The 22,003-nt window shown below is 36.5% G+C and overlaps 1 protein-coding gene and 1 non-coding gene across 4 annotated transcripts in view; both read right to left on the reverse strand.

Annotated features, from left to right (window-relative positions):
- Positions 1 to 1,947: 1,947 nt before the first annotated feature.
- On the reverse strand, positions 1,948 to 2,052 carry LOC119869463. The gene has a single exon (XR_005371022.1). It is a non-coding gene; the product is annotated as a U6 spliceosomal RNA (small nuclear RNA).
- A 1,396-nt stretch (positions 2,053 to 3,448) lies between these two features.
- DDX60 (DExD/H-box helicase 60) overlaps positions 3,449 to 22,003 on the reverse strand; it is a 92,494-nt gene continuing 73,939 nt past the window's right edge. For all 3 annotated transcript variants that reach the window (XM_038559160.1, XM_038559161.1, XM_038559159.1), the window contains 5 exons: positions 20,892 to 21,039; positions 19,188 to 19,330; positions 15,375 to 15,526; positions 7,374 to 7,436; positions 3,449 to 4,180 (listed from right to left, as the gene is read on the reverse strand). In XM_038559160.1, coding sequence (XP_038415088.1) covers positions 4,081 to 4,180; positions 7,374 to 7,436; positions 15,375 to 15,526; positions 19,188 to 19,330; positions 20,892 to 21,039 — 606 coding nt within the window. In that variant the 3' untranslated portion in view covers positions 3,449 to 4,080. The remainder of the gene's footprint in view (positions 4,181 to 7,373; positions 7,437 to 15,374; positions 15,527 to 19,187; positions 19,331 to 20,891; positions 21,040 to 22,003) is intronic.

Below are 22,003 nucleotides of genomic sequence, written 5' to 3' on the forward strand. Positions count from 1 at the left end.
TTTTCACTGGATATAGAATTTTTAATTGGTAGATATTTAAAATTTCAGTTCTTGAAAACTGTGCCACTTCTGGCCTTCCTGGTTTCAGATGAGAAACCCAATGTCAATTGAATTTGTATTCTACTATTGGTTATGTGTTGTTTTTCTCTGTCTGCTTCCAAGATTTTTTCTTCATTTTCTGTTTCCAGAAATTTCATTATGATTTTTGCTTTGCATGGAGTCCACTCTATAGGTGTAGTTTTTTTTTTTTTTTTTCCTAAATTTGGGGAGTTTTCAGCCATTATTTATTTGAGCATATTTTCAACCCCACCCAGTTTTCTCTCCTCTGAGACTCCAATTTATGAACATTAGCTTTTTTTTGTATTGTCTCACTAGTCTCTAAAACTTTCTTTGTTCTTTTTCAGTCTACTTTCTGTTACTCAGATTGCCAAATTCTGTTGATCTACTGAAAGTTTACCAAATCCATCATACGTCATCTCCATATTTTTTTGACTTCTATATCTTTGCTGGGATTTTCTATTTTTTATTTGTCTCAAAAGAATGTGCAATTGTAGGGAGACTGGGTGGTGCAGCTGGTTAAGCAACTGACTCTTGATATTGGCTCACATCTTGATCTCAGGGTCGTGAGATCAGCCCCCCTGTCGGGCTCTTCACTTAGTATGGCATCTGCTTGTGATTCTCTCTCTCTCTCCCTCTGCCCCTCCCACTCATGCTCTCTCTGTCTAAAATAAATAAGTTTTTAATAAAAGAGCATGTGCATTTGCTTGTTGCAATACTTTAATGACAGATACTGTAAAATCCTTATAATTTAATCTCAACATTAACTTTATCTTGGTATAAGTATCAGTTTTGTTTTTTTTTTTTTTTTTTTTTCTCATTCAGGTTTTGATTTCTGTATTGATATGATGAATGGCTTTTTACTGTATCCTTTGGACATTTTAGATATTACGCTAGGGGACTCTCAAGCCTATTTAATATGCTTTTTTAGAAAGTGAGGTAAGGTGTAGCATGAGGAATGGGGTGGGTGGCAGTTCAGCTTTCCTCTAGACCTGCTGGCATCACGCTGGCTATAGGAGCCCAAGCTCACATTGCCTCCATGCAGAGAGTGACGTATTGAAGTTCAGCTTCGCTGGCAGGCTCCTGACATCTCCCTGGTGAAAGTGGAATCATGCTTTCACTGCCTTGTTCCTTGCCTCTGAGTGGGGATATGTATGGACCTTCCCTACTAGGCCTTGCCCACAACAGGGAAGGGGGAAACAGGGTTCGCTCACACTGCTCTGTTGTTTTAGGATGAGGATGGGAGCTCAGCGGTCACAGGAATGGATGCGGGACAGCGTTGATTAGTCTCTTGTGAAAGGACTCGTCACCAACTCATTCTTTCTTACTAATGCTGTTTGAGGGAAGAGGTTCAGCATCCTCCCTCCTCAATACACACACACCAGGGAAGGGGGTAAAAGTGGGGTTCTAATTAGCTCCACCTCATACCGTCTTGTTTATTCGCATAGATGCTAGGTCAGGGAGTGGCTGGATGGTCCCAATGGCACCTGGAGATGGTGAAGTGAGGTCGTGATCAGCCTCTCCTCAGACTACAAGAGACAGTAAGAAAACTCAGTATCATGTCATTTCTCAAGTCACAAGTTTCCTATTGTTTTTGTGTTATGTCTAGTTGCTTTGGTTGCACAAAGGAAGACCAAGGAGGAATGGGACTGCTCTGTCTTTGACTTTTATTAAAAGAAAGGAAGATACGGACATGTTAGGAGAAGTTTAAGCCTATATATATATAGGCTTATATATGTATATATATACATTTTTTTTACATGAATCAGTAACTGGGCCAAGGGAAAGCTTCACTTCTTCATACGGTTATGATTTCATCAGTAACTAGTATGTGGCCTTTTTGTCATATATTATTAACCATATATGTATGGGTTTTTTATTTTTCTTTTTTTAAACATGGAACATTTCACAAATTTCCATGTCATCCTTCTATAGAGGCCATGCTAATCATCTCTGTATCATTCCAATTTTAACCTATGCAGTGCTGAAGCAAGCATAGTATGTTATTTCTTATGCCAGCATTTGGACCTATAATTTGTATTTATCAAAATACAAATTTTTAATAAATGGCTCTTATAGAAGACCCTTTATAGACCTAATGCCAACATGATTTTCTCCTCTCATAAGGAAAAGGAATAAATTATGGTGATAATAATGCTTCTCCAGTAAATCTCACAAGGGTCTCTGCACATGTTTCACAGAAAGAAAAATTTCACATTATTACAACAAATGGAGCATAAAAGAGTTCCTGTATAATCTCTCTTTTCATAAGTTGTTCCAAGTTACTTTTTAAAGTTTTTGCTAAAAGTCAAAAAGGAAACAAAGGAAGCTTCCCATTAGACCCACCCCAAAAAGGTTAGATACAACTCCCTTTTAGCAGAATGACAGATTATAGGAAATAATCCTATTTTACCTCTAAAAATTAGGGAACCAGATTGGCTCAGTCATATGGAAAAAAAATCTTCATGTCTCCATCAGATTTATGAAACCACAAGTAAAAGGTAGAAACTAATGTGACGTGACAATCTATTAATATTGTGTATCAGTGTTTTGAGTATAGAGGTCAGTAGAAATCACTTTAATTTCTAAGTATTTTGTTTTTTTTTTTTTTTTTTTTTTTTTTTTTTAATTTCTAAGTATTTTGGTGTTCAGCAATTGTTGCAGTGCACATTTTAAAATAATATGAATGGGTTTAGTCTGAAGAAACTGGAGTCTCCTAACATGGCACGGAATGGGAATGGGTCAGTTCCAGGTAACAGAGTATTATTCCTTTATCTCCAGACAAAATGAACCACAGATTTATTTCTTTTTTTTTAATAAAATAATTTTTATTGGTGTTCAATTTACCAACATACAGAATAACACCCAGTGCTCATCCCGTCAAGTGTCCCCCTCAGTGCCTGTCACCAACTCACCCCCACCCCCGCCCTCCTCCCCTTCTACCACCCCCAGTTCGTTTCCCAGAGTTAGGAGTCTTTATGTCCTGTCTCCCTTTCTGATACTTCCCACACATTTCTTCTCCCTTCCCCTATATTCCCTTTCACTATTATTTATATTCCCCAAATGAATGAGAACATACAATGTTTGTCCTTCTCCAATTGACTTACTTCACTCAGCCACAGGTGTATTTCTAAGCCAATTAATATATGTATAAATAATATCATACAAAAGATTATCTTCAGTAAGACATAGATAGGAGAGAGCAGACCTTTAGCTCTGAGGATAAAATGTTCTGCTCAAGTTTAGAGCCTAAAATAGATTCAAAAACTATAATCTGAGGCTTAGATTATGGAGGGAAAGTTATTAAACATAAATTATTTATTATATATAAAATCCAGATGTGTGCAAATGGATTGAAAGATGTACAGACTTAATACAAAGAGACCAATGATAAATTGATTACACCCATTGTATTTATTTGTGGGTTTTCAGTCATTTATATACAATTAAAATCAAGCCAAATCACCAGCTATATTTTATTTTAAAGCCTCATGGGACTTATGCCAAAACTGTCATTCATATTTTTTTAAAAAGTAAGTCAAGATTACGAGATGGTAAAATATATATCTAAGTCATATAATCACATTTAAGTTAATTAGAGAAAATATATTTCTACTCCAGGATACTGTAATAGCTTTTTCTAGCCTTGATAGACTTTTACAAATTATGACATCGAGGAGGAAAATGCTGAGAATGTCATATTTGTTTACACTTCTCGGAGTAAAATTTTTTCTTCGGTCACACACAAAAATCTTTGGATTTTCTCAATCAGTCCATAAACTAGTTGAAATATAAGCATTATTATTCAACTATCTAAGGAAGCCAAGATTAAAAAATATTAAATGACTTGTCTAAAGGTACTTATAAGAGAACATGACAGGTTTGATCACAATTCTGAATCCAAAGTGTTTGCTCTTTCCACTCCATCATATGTGTATTTCTGACAAAAAGTATGAGGATCATAAAATATGACTTGAAAAATGCCCATAGCAATATTTTAAGTGGTCTGGATAGTCTCTGTTTTTAAACTTCATCAAGTTTTTCAGAAAAGCTTTTACTCAATTGTTCAAATGCTAAGACCACGTTGTCGTCTTCATCTTCACATAGTTCACGCAAGGACACACTGTAAATGGAAACACACACACACAGAGAGCACACATTTTAGTGAGAGTCAGTATTTTAAGAAGGACTTTCTACAGGTAGGAAGAATTAAGTAAATACCACTATATGATGTAATGTCAGCAAAATATGAAGAATACTGATAAATATATTTACCTTTAAAAAAACTTGTATAGAAAATAATAATAATAATAATAATAATAATAATAATAATATAACAAAAAAGTTCCCATGCACTTCCTCTTCATATCGATTAGCAAGAAGATTTTCAGGGCCACCAAATCCCATCTAACCTTCTCCCATCTCCCTTCAATAGCAGCAACACAAAGTCCCTTCCTTTTCTCCACACATTTCTTTGGAGTCTATTTTGTATTTTTTTGGCTACCGTGTCCAGTATATACTGAAATCCACAAGTAACTACTTCTATGAAAATCAAAATATTCCTTCCTTTACCTAGATATGTGAGAAAAAAATTTAAAACAGAATGTAATAAACAGAATAGTGTCTTTTATTTGTGTTCTAGGGACACCTGGGTGGATCAGGGGTTGAGCATCTGCCTTCTGCTCAGGGCATAGTCCCAGGGTCCTGGGATCGAGTCCCACATCAGTGTCCTTATTGTATTTTGAATAAATACAAAATCTTTAGAAAAATTTATTTGTGTTCTAATTCACAGAAATCTAGGACCATGTTAGTTTACATGGTAACAGAGAATTAAGGTGGCAGATGGAATTGAAGTTGCTGATCAGCTGACTTTGTGATAGAAAAATTATCCTGAAAAAAAAAAAAGAAAAATTATCCTGGATTATCTGGGTGGGGGCAATATAGTCGAAGATTCTTGTGAGAGGGTTGGCAGGAGAGAGTTCATCAGAGTGATGCAATGTAAGACTTCCCTCACCATTGCTGGCCTTGAAGATGGAAGGGAACCATGATCAAAATAGTGCCAGCAGCCTCTAGAAGCTGTGGAAGACAATAAAGGAGATTCTCCTAAAGTCTCCAGAAAGAAATGAGCTTTGCCAACATCTTTACCGTAACCCAGTTAGACCCATTTCAGATTCAGGCTTCCAGGACTGCAAGAAAATAAATCTCTGCTGATTTAAACCATGAAGTTTGTGGTAGTTTGTTATGGCAGCAACAAGAAATGAATATGCAGGTGAAAAGAAAGGAGAGGAAATCCAAGAATGAACAGTGCAGCTGAGCTGATAAAGTACTGACCACAATCAGGATCTGACATTTCATCAGCCTTTTGCAATTCCTTATCTACCTTGGTTCCACTAGAGTTCCAAAATTTTTCCTAGTGTCTTCACTGACCTACTGCAGAGAATGACCAGATCTGTATCTATAACACTGAATTTCTTCCTAGTCATAGACCTATAATTATGACACTGACCATTTCCCCTCGAATGAATTCCCACAGGTATTACATGACATGTATAAATTCTAAGTCATTGTTTCTGGTTCTTGGTCCTCCTCAAGCTTCATCCTCACTTCTGTTTCTTACGTATCCGTAACTAAAATAGAAACCTCATTATCATTACCAGCTACATGAACTTTGACAATTTCTCTGAATTCTATCTCATAAATATTTCTCCAACCAACCATTCTTTTCTATCATTACTCTATTTCCTTAATTCAGATCCACACTCATTCTGACCTGCTTGGGTCTCATAGCCTTTGAGTCTCTGCCACGTATATAAACCAACCATATGCCATGGACCCATAGCATATTCATGCCTATATACTACCTATACATTATTCAGCATATTAAGTCCAAACTCCATGATATGAGAATTAAGACCCTTTCCAATGCCTGTCCAAATTGCCTTTAAAGTTGCTTTAAACAACTCAGTGTCTTTCCCCACCCCTGTGACAAGTCCCACATTCCCCATGCCAGTAGAATGAGATTGAAGCCTACGCCTGACATATCAGACCACCCTTTCTCATTTCTGTACATTGAAAACACTATTTCCTCCGCCCCATCCCTTAAGATCCTTTAAGGCTTAGTGAAAAAATTACTTCATTTGAAAATCCTTCTCTGAATCCAAGGTTGCCCCCATTATCTGTCATCCTACCCCTTATTGCCTTTGAAATAGTTTACAAGTCAGTTTCCGCACACTACACTGTAAGATTATGTTTAAAGCAGGGACAGATTTGTTGATTCTGTACATCTCAAATCCTTAGACGTATGTCTCAGACTAATAGTATTTCAATACATTTTAGATAAATGAATGAATGATATTCCTAGGAGCAGATTTTGAGATTAAACCAAAGTCTGTGGAGTTTCTTAGGGTACTCTTGAATAACTATGAGCCACTCAAGAAATACACTACCTAGAGGTGCTCAAGATAGTGAGCATTTCCCTCTGCTCTAGCATCCCCATAGTTTCATTCTCTGTATGAAACCTCCAAACAGGTCTGATTAATCTCATATCAAAAAATTAAAAAACAATGACCTGATACCAAGAGCTTCATGAAGAGATTCATGGTAAATTACATATGTGCATGTATGTGAAGATATATAATTTTAAAGTAAGTGTAGAAAAGGGAAAAACATAAAGTATTAAAGTATGTGTAGACTACAGGCTTTAGAAAGATGTATATTTAACCAGGCAATACTAGAAGGGCCTAATAATGGACCTTCTAAAAAGTCTTAGATGGAAGTATCCATATAAAGTTTAGAGTTGTCTGGGTCCCCACTGAGTCCCACATTCCCCATGCCAGTAGAATGGCAGGATAAAAAACAGGAAGCCAAATGGGAGACCAGACTGATAAAGGCTGGAAAAAACACTGTATAAAGCAAGAGAGTCTGGAATATGTAAGTTGATATAAACCAGAGACCTGGTGGAGCCCTAAGGGGCCTTCTGACGTATCATGTATCTCACCGACACTGGTTGTGAAAACTGAGAATACTGGGATCTAGGAATTCTTGAGGCTTTGGAACATTATCCTGCTGTTTGCAGTGCCTGAGGCTGGGGCTCTGATTTGAATGAAACCTTCTGTCAAATGGGATTTGGAATTAATCCTATTATAAACCAGTGCAACAGGGTGTTGAAGAGAAGCTCTGCAAAATGTTTGGGCAGTTGAAATTTGTCAATCTAACAAGCTCAGTGGCACTTTTAAGTATGAGGTCAATGTTTTTCAAATTACGGTTAAATTTTTGGAAAATCTGAAATCAATATTTAAAATATATAACATACATACCTGATAGATTTAATGGTAAGTGCAAAATCTTTCAACAAGTCATATGCAGCTCCTTCATGTAGCCTAAATAAAATATAATTTTGAAAATCAATAGTATGAAAACATTAAAGAACTTAATTCATACTGAAATGCTGGATTTGTTGATAATAAATTACTTTTGTCCATCAAGACATATTTACTAGAAATATTTTGCCACAAGTCCTAGATGATGATTCAATCAACAGGAATAATGATTATAAATTCAAAAGTCATACGTATCACAACCACACATAATCAATACACACAGGAGACTGATCATCTCAGGAGAAAATCAAAATAGGAAAATTGTAAGCTCAGGAGAGTGAATGGGAGCTGGAGAATCAAATGGAAAAAAAATCAAATGAATTATTTACTAATGTCACAATTTTATTTACAATAATGAGTCATATTTGAAAAATGATCAGAATCCCATCCAAGAGGGAAGATGGTAGTGGAGTAGAAAGACCCTAGGCTTGACTCATCCCATGAACACAACTACATAATGATAAAAACATCATAATATCCCAGAAAGCAACCTGAAGACTGACAGAAAAAACTCCACAAATCAAGGCAGACAAGAAACCACATTGAAGGTATGAAGAGCAGAGACGTTGTTTGGGAGCGAACTGGATAATGGCCACTGCAGTGAGTAAGAGCCATGAAAGTGGAGCAGGCAAGACACAGACTAGCACACAGCGGAGTATACAGGGAAGATGATTTCCCATAGCAACTGGCTTGGAAAATGAGAGGGGTCAAATTTCATGAGTTCTTGCAACCAGTGAAGCTTAAAGCTTGGAATTTTAAAGGTCAGTGAGCTTGGCTCGGATACGGCCCAGGGTCATTAGAGCTACTTTTAGAGAGAAGGCAGGGCCAACAACCCATAGATATATAGCATGGAAACAGCAATTTGAAGAGTGCCTGTGGCACACAGTGGGGAGGTTATTTGTTCTTCTCAGAGCATGTCCCAGAGAGACAGTGCTCACAAGAGACCCCTCTGTGAACAAAGAAACTGGTCAGCACCACTTCCCTCCCCCGCCCCTCAGCATAAGCACAGGGCTACTTGCAGGAACCAGTACCCTGCCAGCACTCAGTACCTAACTTGTTTATGACAAACTCTGCACGTGCCATGCTCTGATGGAACCACCCTTCTGAGTCATACTTGCCTTAGTCCCAGCACTCTGGACCCTTTCTCCAGGAAGACCATCTCAAACCCCTTCCTACACTGCATCTCCCAACACAGGAGTTTTTCTGTATGAAGCTCAAAAACAGGAGAAGTAGCTGACTTTCCTAACACACAGTAGCTGATGCAAACTTATACAAAATGAGAAGACAGAGGAATGTGTCCCAAATGAAAGAACAGGATAAGGCCATGGCCAGAGATCTAAGTGAAACAGAGACTTTAAAGGAATGATCATAAAGATACACGCTGGACTTAAGAGTGGAAGACATGAGTGAGAACCTTAACACAGAGATAAGGAATAACACAGCAGAAATAAAGGGCTTGATAAATGAAATGACAAACATGCTTGATGGAATGAACAGCAGGATGGAGGAAGTAGAGGAATAAAGTAATGACCTAGACAACACAGTAATAAAAAGTAACCAAGCTGAACAAAAGAGAAAAAAAAAAATATGCAAAATAAGAACACACTTAGGAACTCAGTGACTCTATCAAATGTAATGACATTCACATTATAGGAGTGCCTGGGTGGCTCAGTCAGTTAAGTGTCTGCCTTTGGCTCAGGTCATGACCTCAGGGTCCTGGAATCAAGCCCCATGTCCAGCTCCCCCACTCAGTGGAGAGTCTGCTTCTCCCTCTCCCTCTCTCCTCCCCATTTATGTCCTTTCTCACTCTTTTTCTCTCTATCTTCAAATAAATAAAATCTTTAAAAATTTTTTCACATTATAAAAGTCCCAGAAGAAGAGAAAGAAAAGGGGACATAAATTTATTTGAAGAAATGATAGCTGAAAACTTCCCTAATCAGGGGGAGGAAAAACATATCCAGATCCAGGAGGCATAGAGAATTCCCAACAAAGTCAACAAAAGTATATCCACACTAAGACATAACTAAAACACCAAAATACAGTGATTAAAAAATAAATAAAAGCAGCAAGGCAAAATAAGGCAGTTATATACAGGGGAAACTCCATAAGGCTATCAGGGTTATTTTGGTTTTTTGTTTGTTTGTTTGTTTGTTTGTTTTGCAGCAGAAATTCTCCAAGCAAGAAGAAAGTGGCATGATATATTCAAAATGCTGAATGGGGAAAAAAAAACTTGCAGCCAAGAACACCGTATCTAGCAAGTCTATCATTCAGAATAGAAAAAGAGATAAAGTTTCTCAGACAAACAAAAATTAAAGCACTTCATGACCACTACACCAGTCCTTCAAGAAATATCTTTGAGGGGAAATGAAAAACCAAAAGTGACAGTATGAATGTACAAAACACAAAAGCAAAAGAAACGAATCTTTTTGTAAAATACCAGCCAAGGAACTCACAAAATAAAAGTATGTAAAATAAGACACCACATATCTAAAACGTGGAGAGGAGGGGAGTAAAGAATAGGCTCACACCTAAATGACCATCAACTTAATATAGACTGCTATATGCAGAAGATGTAACCTAATGGTAACCAAAAATCAAAAACCACTAATAAATACGCAAAGAATAAAGAGAAAGAAATCCAAATATATCACTAACGAAAATCAGCAAACTATGAAAAAGAGAAAGACAAGAAAGGATCAAAGAAAATCTTCAGAAACAACCACAAAACAAGTAATAAAATAGCAATAAATGCATACCCACCAATAATTACATCGTATGTAAATGGACTAAACACTTGAATCAAAAAACACAAGGTGACAGAATGAATAAATAAATAAATAAAATAAAAGACTCAACTATATGCTGCCTAGAAGAACATTTTAGCCCTGAAGGCACCCACAGATTGAAAGTGAGGGGATGGAGAAACATTTATCATGCAAATGGATGTCAAAATGGAGGTCAGAAAGCCAGACTAGCAGTACTTACATTGGACAAACTAGACTTTAAAGCAAAGACTGTAACAAGAAACAAAGAAGGATGCTATATAACCATAAAGAGGACAATCCAACAAGAAGATATAACAATTGTAAATATTTACACACCCAACATGGGAGCACCTAAATACATAAAGTAGTTAATAACAAACATAAAGGAAACTAATTGATAATAACACAATAATAGTAGGGGACTTTAACATCCCACCTACATCACTGGACAGATGATCTAAACAGAAAACAACAAGGAAACAATGGTTTTAAATTACACACTGGACCAGATGAACTTAACAGATATATTCAGAACATTTCACCTTAAAACAGCAGAATACACATTCTTTTCCAGTTCACATGGAATATTCTTCAGAACAGATCACATAATAGGCCACAAAACAACCCTCAACAAATTCAAAAAGATCCAAATCATACCATACATCTTTTGTGGCCACAACCCTAAGAAACTAAGAATTCAATCATAAGAAAAATCTGGAAGAACCACAAATACATAGAGGTTAAATAACATGCTACAACACAATGAACAGGTCAACCAGGAAATCAAGCAATAAATTTTAAAAAAATTGAAACAAATGTAAATGAAAACATAATGGTCCAAAACCTTTGGGATGCAGCAAAAATGATTCTAAGAGGGAAGTTTATAGCAATACAGGTCCACCTCAATAAGTAAGAAAACAAACTCTCAAATAAAAAAAAACCTAACATTATACCCAAAAGAGAACAAGAACAATAACCAAAATTGTTCTTTAGCAAAAGAACAATAAGCAAAACCTAAAACCAACAGAAAGAAGGAAATAATGAAGATTAGAGCAGAAATAAATGATATAAAAACTAAAAGACAATAGAACAGATCAATGTAACCAGAAGCTGGCTCTTTGAAAAAATATCAATAAAATTGATAAACCTTTAATTACAAATGAGAGGGGAGACATAACTACCAACACAACCAAAATACAATTATAAGAGAATATTATGTAAAACGATATGCCAACAAATTAGACAACCTGAAAAAAATAACTAACTTCTAAATTCCTAAAAGTATAAAATGTACCAAAACTAAAACAGGAAGAAATAGAAAATTTGAATAGACTGCATATCAGTAAAGAAATCAAATTAGTAATAAAGAAAATGCCAACAAACAAAAGTCCAAGACCAGATAGCTTCACAGGCAAACTGTACCAAGCATTTAAAGAGTTAATACCTAGTCTCAAAATATTCCAAAACATAAAAGGGGTTAAGAAAACCTCCAAATTCATTCTCTGAGGCCAGCATTGCCCTGATACCAAAACCAAATAAAGATACCATAAAAAAGAGAATGATAGACCAATATCTCTGATGAACATAGATGCAAATATCTTCAATAAAATACTAACAAACCAAATCCAACAATATACTTAAAAAATGATAATTTACCATGATCAAGTGGGATTTGTTCCTGGGTTACAAGAGCAGTTCGATATCCACAAAGCAACCAACATCACATAAATAAAAGAAAGGATAAGAACCATTTGATCATCTCAATAGATGCAGAAAAAGCATGTGACAAAGTACAACATCCATTCATGATAAAAACCCTCAACAAAGAAGGTTTAGAGGGAACATACCTCAACATAAAAAGGCTGTACATGAGAAACCCACAGCTAAAATCATCCTCAGTGAGGACAAACTGAGAGCTTTCCCTCTAAGGTCAGGAACAAGACCAAGCTGTCCATCCTCACCACCTTCTTCCACATAGTCCTGGAAGTCCTAACCACAGCAATCAGACAGCAAAAACAAGTAAAAGGCATCTAAATTGGTAAGGAAGAGGTAAAAACTTTTACTATTTGCAGATGATATGATACTATATATAGAAAACTGGAAAGACTCCACTAAAAATCTGCTAGAACTAATAAATGAATTCAGTAAAGTCACAGGATACAAAATCAATGCACAGAAACCTGTTGCATTTCTATCCACCGATAATGAAGCAGCAGAAAGAGAAATTAAGGAATCAATACCATTTACAATCGCACCAAAAACGAGATACCTAGGAATAAACCTAACCAGAGAGCTGAAAGACCTGTACTCGGAAAACTATAAAATGCTGATGAAAAATGACACAAAGAAATGGAAAGACATTCCACGCTCATGGATTGGTAGAAAACATATTATTAAAATGTCTATATCACTCAAAGCAATCTACAGATTTAATGCAATCCCTATCAAAATACCACCAGCATGTTTCACAGAGCTGGAACAAACGATCCTAAAATTTGTGTGGAGCCACGTGGGACTCTGAATACAGCAAAGCAACCTTGAAATAGAAAAGCAAAGCTGAAGGGATCCCAATTACAAACTTTAAGTTACATTATAAAGCTGTAATGATGAAGACAGTGTTACTGGCATAAAGTAGACATATAGATCAATAGAAAAGATACAAAACCCAGCAGTAAACCCAAAATTATATGATCAATCGATCTTCTACAAAGCAAGAAAGAATATCCAATGGAAAAAAAGGTAGTCTCTTCAACAAATGGTGTTGGAACAACTGGACACCATATATTCAGAAGAATGGAACTGGAAGGGGCACCTGGGGGGCTCAGTCAGTGAGGTGTTTGCCTTCAGCCCTGGTCATGATCCAGGGATCCCAGGATCGAGCCCTACATGGGCTCCCTGCTCACCGGAGAGTCTTCTTCTCCCTCTCCCTCAGACCCTCGGCCTGTTCCTTCTCTCTCTCTCCCTTTCTCAAATAAATAAAATCTTTAAAAAAAATGAAACTGTAAAATTTCATTATACCATATACAAAAGTAAATTAGAAATGGATTAAAGACCTAAATGTGAAACCTGAAACCATAACAATTCTAGAAGAGAACACAGACAATAACTTCCCTGACCCTGGATGGAACAACTTTTTTCTAGATTAGTCTCCTGAGGTGAGGGAAATGAAAGCAAACATAAACTATTAGGACTACAAAATAAATAGCTTGAGGGGCACCTGGCTGGCTCATTTGGTAAAATGTAGGATTCTTAATCTCAGGTTCATGAGTTCAAGCCTCATGTTGGGCATGGAGCCGACTCAAAAAAAGAAATTAAAAAAAAAAAAAAGTAGCTTCTGCAATGAAGGAAACAATTAACAAAATGAAAAGACAAGCCCAGGGGATGGTAGAAGATATTTGCAAATGACATATCTGATAAAGGCTCACAACCACAATATATAAAGTATTTATAAAACTCAATACCCAAAAAAACAGTCCATTAAAAAATGGCAGAAGGTCTGAAAGGACATTTCTCCAAGGAGGACGTATGGATGGCCCACAGACACGGAGAGATGCTTATCATTACTTGCCATCAGGGAAATGCAAATTAAAATCATAATGAAAAAAAATAAAATAAAATCATAATGAGATATCACCTCACACCTGGCAGAATGGCTAAAATAAAAAACACAAGAAACAGCAGGTGCTGGTGAGGACGTGGATAATGAGTAAACGTCCTGCCCTGTTGGTGGAGTGAGGCCTGGTACAGCCACTGTGAGAAAAAGGAGTGTGGAGCTTCCTCAACAGGTTAAAATTAGAGCCACCCTGCTCTCCAGCAATCACACTCCTGGGTATTTATCCAAAGAAAACATAACCCTGATTCAAAGGGCTACATGCACCCTCATGTCTGTAGCAGCATCACTTACAACAGGCAAGATGTGGAAGCAGCCGAGTACCCATCGACCGCGAATGGATAAAGAAGAGGTATATGTATATAGATATATAGGTAATACTGTATTATTATATATCATATATATTTAATGAAATATTATCCAGTCATAAAAAATGAAATCTTGCCATTTGCAATGACATGGGTGGAGCTAGACAGCATAAAGCTAAGTGAAATAAGGCAGCCAGAGAAAAACAGATACCAAGGGCTTTCACTGCTCTGTGTAATTTAAGAATAAAACAAACCAGCGAAGAGAAAGAGAGAGAGATCACATCACAGAGAGAGGCAAACCAAGAAATGGAGTCTTAACGATAGAGAACAAGCGGATGTTTACCGGGGGATGGGTGGGGGGTTGGGTAATGCGTGAAATGGGTGATGGGGATTAAGGAGGGCACTCGTCATGATGAACACAGAGTAATTAAAATAAAAACTTGAAAAAAAGAATAAAATCCAGTGAGTGAGCTGTGAAATACAAAACAAGCAAACCCCAAAATATCAAACATTTCTCTAGTGTCCCGAGTTTTAAATCCTTTAATTCAATAAAGACCGTTCAAGATTTTATGTAAAATGTCTATTGAATTCCTGGTTACTGTGAAGAAGGTCCCTCCCACATCTATATGCTCAGTGTCTGGGCCAATTTCTCTATTCTCGGGTAAATCCAAGAGGGTTCACCCCGCCTTACTGTTTTGGAAAATGATTTCCTTGCCAAAGCGCTAAAACAACTGCCCTATGCTCAGTCCTAAGATGAGTCATAGGCCTTTTTATATGTTTTTCTCAGATAATGGTGAGTATCGCATTGTTTGTTATTCTTTGTCAGTTTTAAAATATCTTATATTGAATAAATAGGATGTTAACAAATAAAAACACATCTGTGAACGTATAGAAACATAATCGTAGGGGACATCTCTGGGTCAAGCGAGGGTGTCTAAGTCCCCAGATTTTGCCGGTAAGCCACAAACAAAAATAACACAAAGTTTGTTTTTCTCTCTCATCATTGATCTGCAGGGAAAAAGTTCCAGTATATTATTTAGCATGATTCAACTCTACTTAAAATCATAAAAAGCTTTGCCTAAAATTCATTAGGTTCATCCACAAGGTATAAGATGTAGAGACGGATACAGCAATGGAACTGGAGGTGGAGGTAGCAAGGAGAGAGGAAGACGGGGCCAGAGACACAAACACAGACGTGGAGACAGAAGGAGAGCAAGATTCTAAGTGGTGGAGAAGAGAAGGGGGATAAGCCCACCTGTTGTCCTGGACTAGTCCAGTCAAGGAGCCATGTTTGTAGAAATCAAGCGCATAAGCGTTGAGTGGCATTCTTCTTCCTTGGTTGTCAAATGTCTGCGACCACAGCACAGGAGCCTGACTGTGATCGATGCCAATTGTGCGCAGAACGACCTAAAGAAACACAACTCTTCTCGTTATTTGCGTGCAAAGAAAGTCTCCGATCTCTGACACCGAGCTGTGAACTTCCTTTCTGTACTCGGCCTTCTTGAAGCACACTCTTCACCATGAAGGCAGAGGGTGTCTTCCGTACACAGTGGGTTGGTGGCGTCCTGAAGCAGGCCTACAGGGTGACTTGGTACCGCCCGTGAACCTACTGCCTCAGAGCACGCGGACACTTCCAACCACCCAGCCATGAGAATCACAGCAAGGCTCACTAGAAAACAAAGGCTAATTTTATTTTTTTTATTATTATTATTATCCTAATTGGCCTAAGAGATACCTTGTAAACGGAGTATCAGAGAACCAGTGCCTTTTCTGTCTGAAGAGTTCGACTGAACGACTCTACCAATCACAAAAACCCAACCACCACCAGGATAAAAAGGAAGATATAGGGGAAAGAGAAGAAAGATAAGAATAGGAGGTACACAAGTCACTCGCTTTTGATGTCTGCTTATTTTACAACTATACGGGGTCAATGAGAACTACTCCAATACACTAATTGGTACAACTTTCCAAACGGTTTGGTAGTAGCATGAAAGCTCTTTTATTATTAAGAGTTTCTTGGAATATTCTTATTCTCGCACGATCTAGAAAACTGTTGTGACCTCAAAAATCCAGAAGATTTTACATTCAAGGGGAAACTGCCACGCACGTGTACTAGACATTTGTGGCAGCGCATTTGTAACAGTGAAGACTAGAAACAAACAGTTTCTAAGAAGAGAATAGATCAACGGCTCTGAAATACTGTGAAGTAGTAAAAATAAGATAGAGCTTCATGCGACCACGTGGACGGATCTTGGGAGCATGGAGTTGAGTCCAGAAAACAGAAACAAGAAATGCAGGAGACTGCAGTAAGGATTCCTTTGCTTTTCATACAAAAGCAGCAAATATAAAAAGCGACTTTGGAATATGATGTTTTGTAAAGAATTAAAGAACACAAAATTCAGGATAATTGACATCCAGGCGAAAGAGGGGAGACGAGAATAAAATGGAGGAGGAGCCCATGGGTGTTGAGTCCGTGAGTCTTCATTTTAGTTTTATGCTTTACAGCTCATCTATGCGTGATTTAAAGATATCGTGAATGTCTATTTAACATTGAATTAAAAGGTAACAACCAATAAAAGCAAAAGAATCTTGAGAGTACTAGGATACTAGTAAAGTGAAATTGTATGTAGTGAGTGGGGTAAGGCAAAGGGCGTGCTGTCATCGAGGAATACTCTGGAAATCTTCATCAGTGCAGGATGCTTCAAAATAAATGAACTAGAACCACGCTCTTCCCTAGCGCACCATCAGGAACAACGAAAGGCCCGTCTTAGTTCATTCCCTGCACCTTAAAGATCTCTTCTAATTGATGGTGACTGCGCAGCAACAGGACATAGACATTTTATCCTATTAAAACTGTATCAAGTCCCTCCAAAACTCGAGGGGGAAATTTGCATATGGAAAGGAGCCAAAAGTTAATGGTAGGTACTGACCATCCGTTAAGTTAATTGTAAAATAGAGAAAAAGGGAAATTATAATACTTAACAAAATGCCTTGTTTTCCATGTGATTAGCTGCAAATGTCTTATATAAGTAATTCATTGTAATTATAGATATAAAATACAAGGGAAAAAACCTTCATAAAGTCATTGATCTTACAAGCGGGGCTCAGTCCGCTCTTATTTCTATGCAAAAATTCCACATTCCGTAAGACACCGTTCGTTCGACGAGGGTAAAGAACTAGCCTGAGAGCTTCCCCTAGGCCCTGAGCAGTGGTCTCAGGTTCATTTTTAAACCATGTACATGATCAGTGAAAAAAAAAAAAATTCTTTCTCATCTCTCCTTTCATAAATGCTTTTCTCTCATCTTATAAAACAAAAAGCTTCCTCAGACTTACGTGGGGTTTGAAAACGTACAGGGTAGCCACAAAGAGCAATATTGCTTTCCTAATGAGAAAGTGGATGACTTTAAAGGCTACATAAGAAGTGCATTTTTCCCTTTTAAATTAGGTTGCTTCCAATTCCTTGAATTCAACAAAATTAAAGTGGCTCTAATTAAGTTGCTAATTAAAAGAACATTAAAAATATATTTGTGATAATAGACTGCTAGGTGACTTGAGACAAACAACTCAGAAGGAATCAGAAGAATTGTGTATCACTGGCATAACGAAAGTTGTTCAATTCTAAGCTACTTATCTATTTGAATAAGGTTTCTCAACATTCAAATTGAAATTCGGTGATGGAACCCTGTTTCATTCTGAAAATAAGTAAATATTCATTCTTAGTTATATGGACTAATTTATAAATAGTTTCAGCCACTGCATTAATACATATATTTCTAATACAATATTAATTTTATTTTTAGTAATCCTCATAATCCGTATTATGTTTAAGTTTCTGTAATTAACAGAAAATAACCATTAAATTGAAATTGCATACTATTTAAGCTTAGAAATGGATAGGGTGGCTTGGTGTTTAAAAATATATTAATTACATTATGTGAGGGAATGTATGATCTAACTCCAAGAGAAAAGAACTGTCCCAAATTTTAAGTCATTAGAAATTTTATTCTTGACTGTTTTTAATTTTATAATTAAGTCATTAGAAATTTTATTCTTGACTGTTTTTAATTTTATAATTAAGTCATTAGAAATTTTATTCTTGACTATTTTTAATTTTATAATTATGGGTATCCAAATGCTTCAGTATTCATATTCCATTTTATTCATTAAAAATGATATGATGGCATTATTTTAACATATCAACATTTATCTGAAGCTGGAAATTATATCATTAGAAATTATTTGAATTTGTGATAAAAATGTATGTGTCCATTTAAAATGCACAACAGTCAGGACTCCTGGGTAACTCAGTGGTTTAGCGCCTGCCTTCAGCTCAGGTCGTGATCCTGGGGTCCCGGGATCGAGTCCCTCATCGGGGTCCCCACGGGGAGCCTGCTTCTCCCTCTGCCTGTGTCTCTGCCTCTCTCTGTGTGTCTCATGAATAAATACATAAAATCTTTTAAAAAAATAAAATAAAATGCACAAGGGTCAACTTAGGTTCTCAAAATTCTTTTAGGTAGACTATTTTACATAACAGAGGACAGACTGACTTGAGATGAGAATGGAATTGAGACACTAGTGTCTAACCGTATCAAATATCACGAAACTTATTTTTTTCACAAACTGTGTTAAAATATGCATTAAATTCCTACAAGATTCCAGCATTCAGTGGATTATCCAGCATGTTCCCAATGTGCTAGTTCTCTGTACTCCACTTTGGACATCAGTGATCCAGAATATATATATGGGATTTGTGGCCTCTGTAGCAATACTGGGAAAGCCCGAAGATAGTTTTAAGTGCTTTATGCATAGCAAACTTGCATCAACCTATAAAGACAGAAGAAAAGCTGGGAATTCTGTATAATGGAGCAGGGTTCCTCAGGCCAACACGGAAAAAAAAACCAGAAATCCTACAGGGCTCAAGAGTACCATTTCCTGGATATTTCTGTTCATACACCTGGAATTTTTGTTTTTCAATTTGCGAAATATCAAATCCTTCTTAAACAGCCTAGAAGTTTAAATCTAATTCTTTCTTAAAGATCTTTTATTTATAAACCCCATCTCTACTTACATGGTTTGGAGTATTTGGTTGAAGCAAATCACTATCAGAGTTTCCAGAGAGACAAACAAATGGAGAAATTGCTACTCTTCCTTCTTTGCAGCTCATCAAGTGAGACACAAGTTCAGAGTCCTCACATTCCTTTCCTGTGAAATCTGGTCATAATAGATTGGGATAGATCAGTTTTTTTAAAAACCAGCCAAATTGGTAAGCTTCATGCACATACTCTAGGCCATGCTACAGAGGGAGTCATTCCGCGTGGCAGGACCCGTATCAGACTGGATGGGATATATCACGTAAAGTGAGCAGCATGTCTTGGCACAGAATACACTCAGTAACGGTTAGCTATCAATACGTCATCAATATCATAAAATTTTGTATTATATTTGAGTTCCTTGATCAACAGGCAATAAAAGACTACATTTAAATTGCAATGCTAACATAGAATTATTGTTATTACCTTGGTGCTTTTTCCCCCCACAATCCTTCCAGACAGGGTATTCCAAGAGGCCACTATCACTAGGTTTGAAAATGGCATATTAACAAGAAATATTTTTTTCCATTCCTGCTCTTTTTGTTAAAGATTTTATCTATTTATTTGGGGGAGAGTGAGAGAAAGAGAGAGAGCACGAGCAGGAGGAAGGGCAGAGGGAGAAGCAGACTCCCCACTGAGCAGGGACCCTGACTCAGGTTATGATCCCGGACTCCGCACCCCCATGAGGGACTCTGGGATCACCACCTGGGCTGAAGAACAGACGCTTAACTGACTGAGCCACTCAGGTGCCCCCTCTGTTCCTACTCTTAAAAAGTCCCGGATTATGCACCCGAAGTTGGCTCTGATTTGTAATGAAGGCACTGCCATTTGGCCTTCTCTGGGATGCTCACAATGTTCCACTGCTCCCGTCTGCTTTTGTCCACGCTGCTTCCCACTTTAATAAGGTCCAGGAAGTAATAGGCTCCGCTTCCTTTACTTTTTCCAATTGAGGATGTTAGGGTTTAATGAAAGTGGGAAATTACTTCCCATGGCTCAACCCTTTCCTTTTATCCCAGCCAGCTTTTCCTGTTTACTTTCCCCTAGAAGATTTCTATCCAATAGCTTATGAAAAATAAGAGCAAAGATTAATGCATTTACTATGTGCTAGGTACCATTTTAAGATGCTCATATATATTAACTGAATTATTTAAAACTTACCCCAACGAGGTAAGTAACGTTATTTTCTTTTTTTTATATATCTTGAGAAAATTGAAGTATGAATATGGGTTATTGAAATAATATGGAATATTGCCCGAGGTCTCACTGCCAGGAATAGCAGGACCAGAGTTTGGGCCCAGGTAACCTGCCAAGAGTCTATATGTTATTTCCTCTCAAGAAAATGAGCGATAGAATGATATCTCACTTCTGTTCATCTCATAAATATCCTTACTGTTTGTCAGGCTTGCCCCAAAAGCAACCTTTAATCAAGATGGTTTATAAATGACTCTAGTTTCATTCTCTGTTGCCCTTTACACTTCTAATAACCAAGGGTTAAAAAATAATAATAATAATAATAATAATAATAATAACCAAGAGTTTGTTTCTTGGGGAAGCAAGAAGAATCTCCTTATTTTAAGGCAGACTGATCTTTCTCAGGCTCTACTAGTTCTCTGGGAAAAAATATTCTTAGGAAGATAATATTTTCTTTAAATTGTTCCACAGTGGAGCTAAGATATACTTACTTATTTTTGACAATGGGAGTTGATATTCCTGTTTCATATCAGCCAACTTGGCAACATTTAGTAGGAAGGAGGCAAATTCCTTTGTAACATTCATGTTATACTCATGTAAAGCATCATTAAAATCCTCCGGGAGATCCTCAAGGAACACCTAAATCATCAGGGAGATCATTAAAAACACTGGAAGGCCAAATATTCTTTTTAAAAGAGAGCTCTATATACCTTCCTTGAAAACTGAAACTTTGGAAGAATGGTAAAGAACACTGCAATACAATTCTGTAGTTACCTCTTTATTTAATAATGTAATTGTTTCATCCCTTCATCCATGAAATTGAGGTAAAATTCATTTTTCGTTTCTATTATACATTTATGAAAACTTGTATTTTCACTCTTAAAAATTTACTTTCACACTAATTAATCAACACCACCTTTTTTAAAAAAAGTTTTTGTTTAAATTCCAGTACAGTTAACATACAGTGTGATATAGGTTTGAAGTGTAGAGTGTAGTGATTCAACACTTCCATACAATACCCAGTTCTCACAGTAAGTGCACTTTTTATATTATTGTAGGAAAATTTTTAAAATAATTGAACACATTTCTTTAATAGATACCAGACACAGGACTTTTTTTTAATCTTCCTTGGTTAGTTTTGGAGGTTGCATTTTGTAGGACTTTGCCCATTTTGTCCAAATAATCAAATGTACTGGCATGAATTATTCATCATATCCTCATTTGTTCTTTTTGATATTCAAAGTAAGATCTGTAGTAATGTCCCATTTTCTTTCCTGATATTTGGAAAATTCATCCTGTTAGATTTTCTATTTCTTTTGTTTTCCTAGCTTCTGAAGCTGAAAAATTAAATCACTGATTTTTTTTCACCCTTTATTCTTTTCTAAGATATGATTATAAGGCTATCAATTTTGCTCTAATCATTGTATGAATTACATCTTGTATGTGTATGTTTCTTTTATTATTTTTTAAATAAAATATTTTATAATTCCATTTCATTTTTGTCCTATATGTATTTTTTCTTATTTTAATTTTTAAATTTTCTTTTTTTTAAGAATTCTACTTATATTTAAAAGGTATTTATCACAGTAAGCATTACAAGTAC

The sequence above is a fragment of the Canis lupus genome, chromosome 15 (assembly GCF_011100685.1).
Source record: "Canis lupus familiaris isolate Mischka breed German Shepherd chromosome 15, alternate assembly UU_Cfam_GSD_1.0, whole genome shotgun sequence".
NCBI classification, from domain to species: Eukaryota; Metazoa; Chordata; class Mammalia; order Carnivora; family Canidae; genus Canis; species Canis lupus.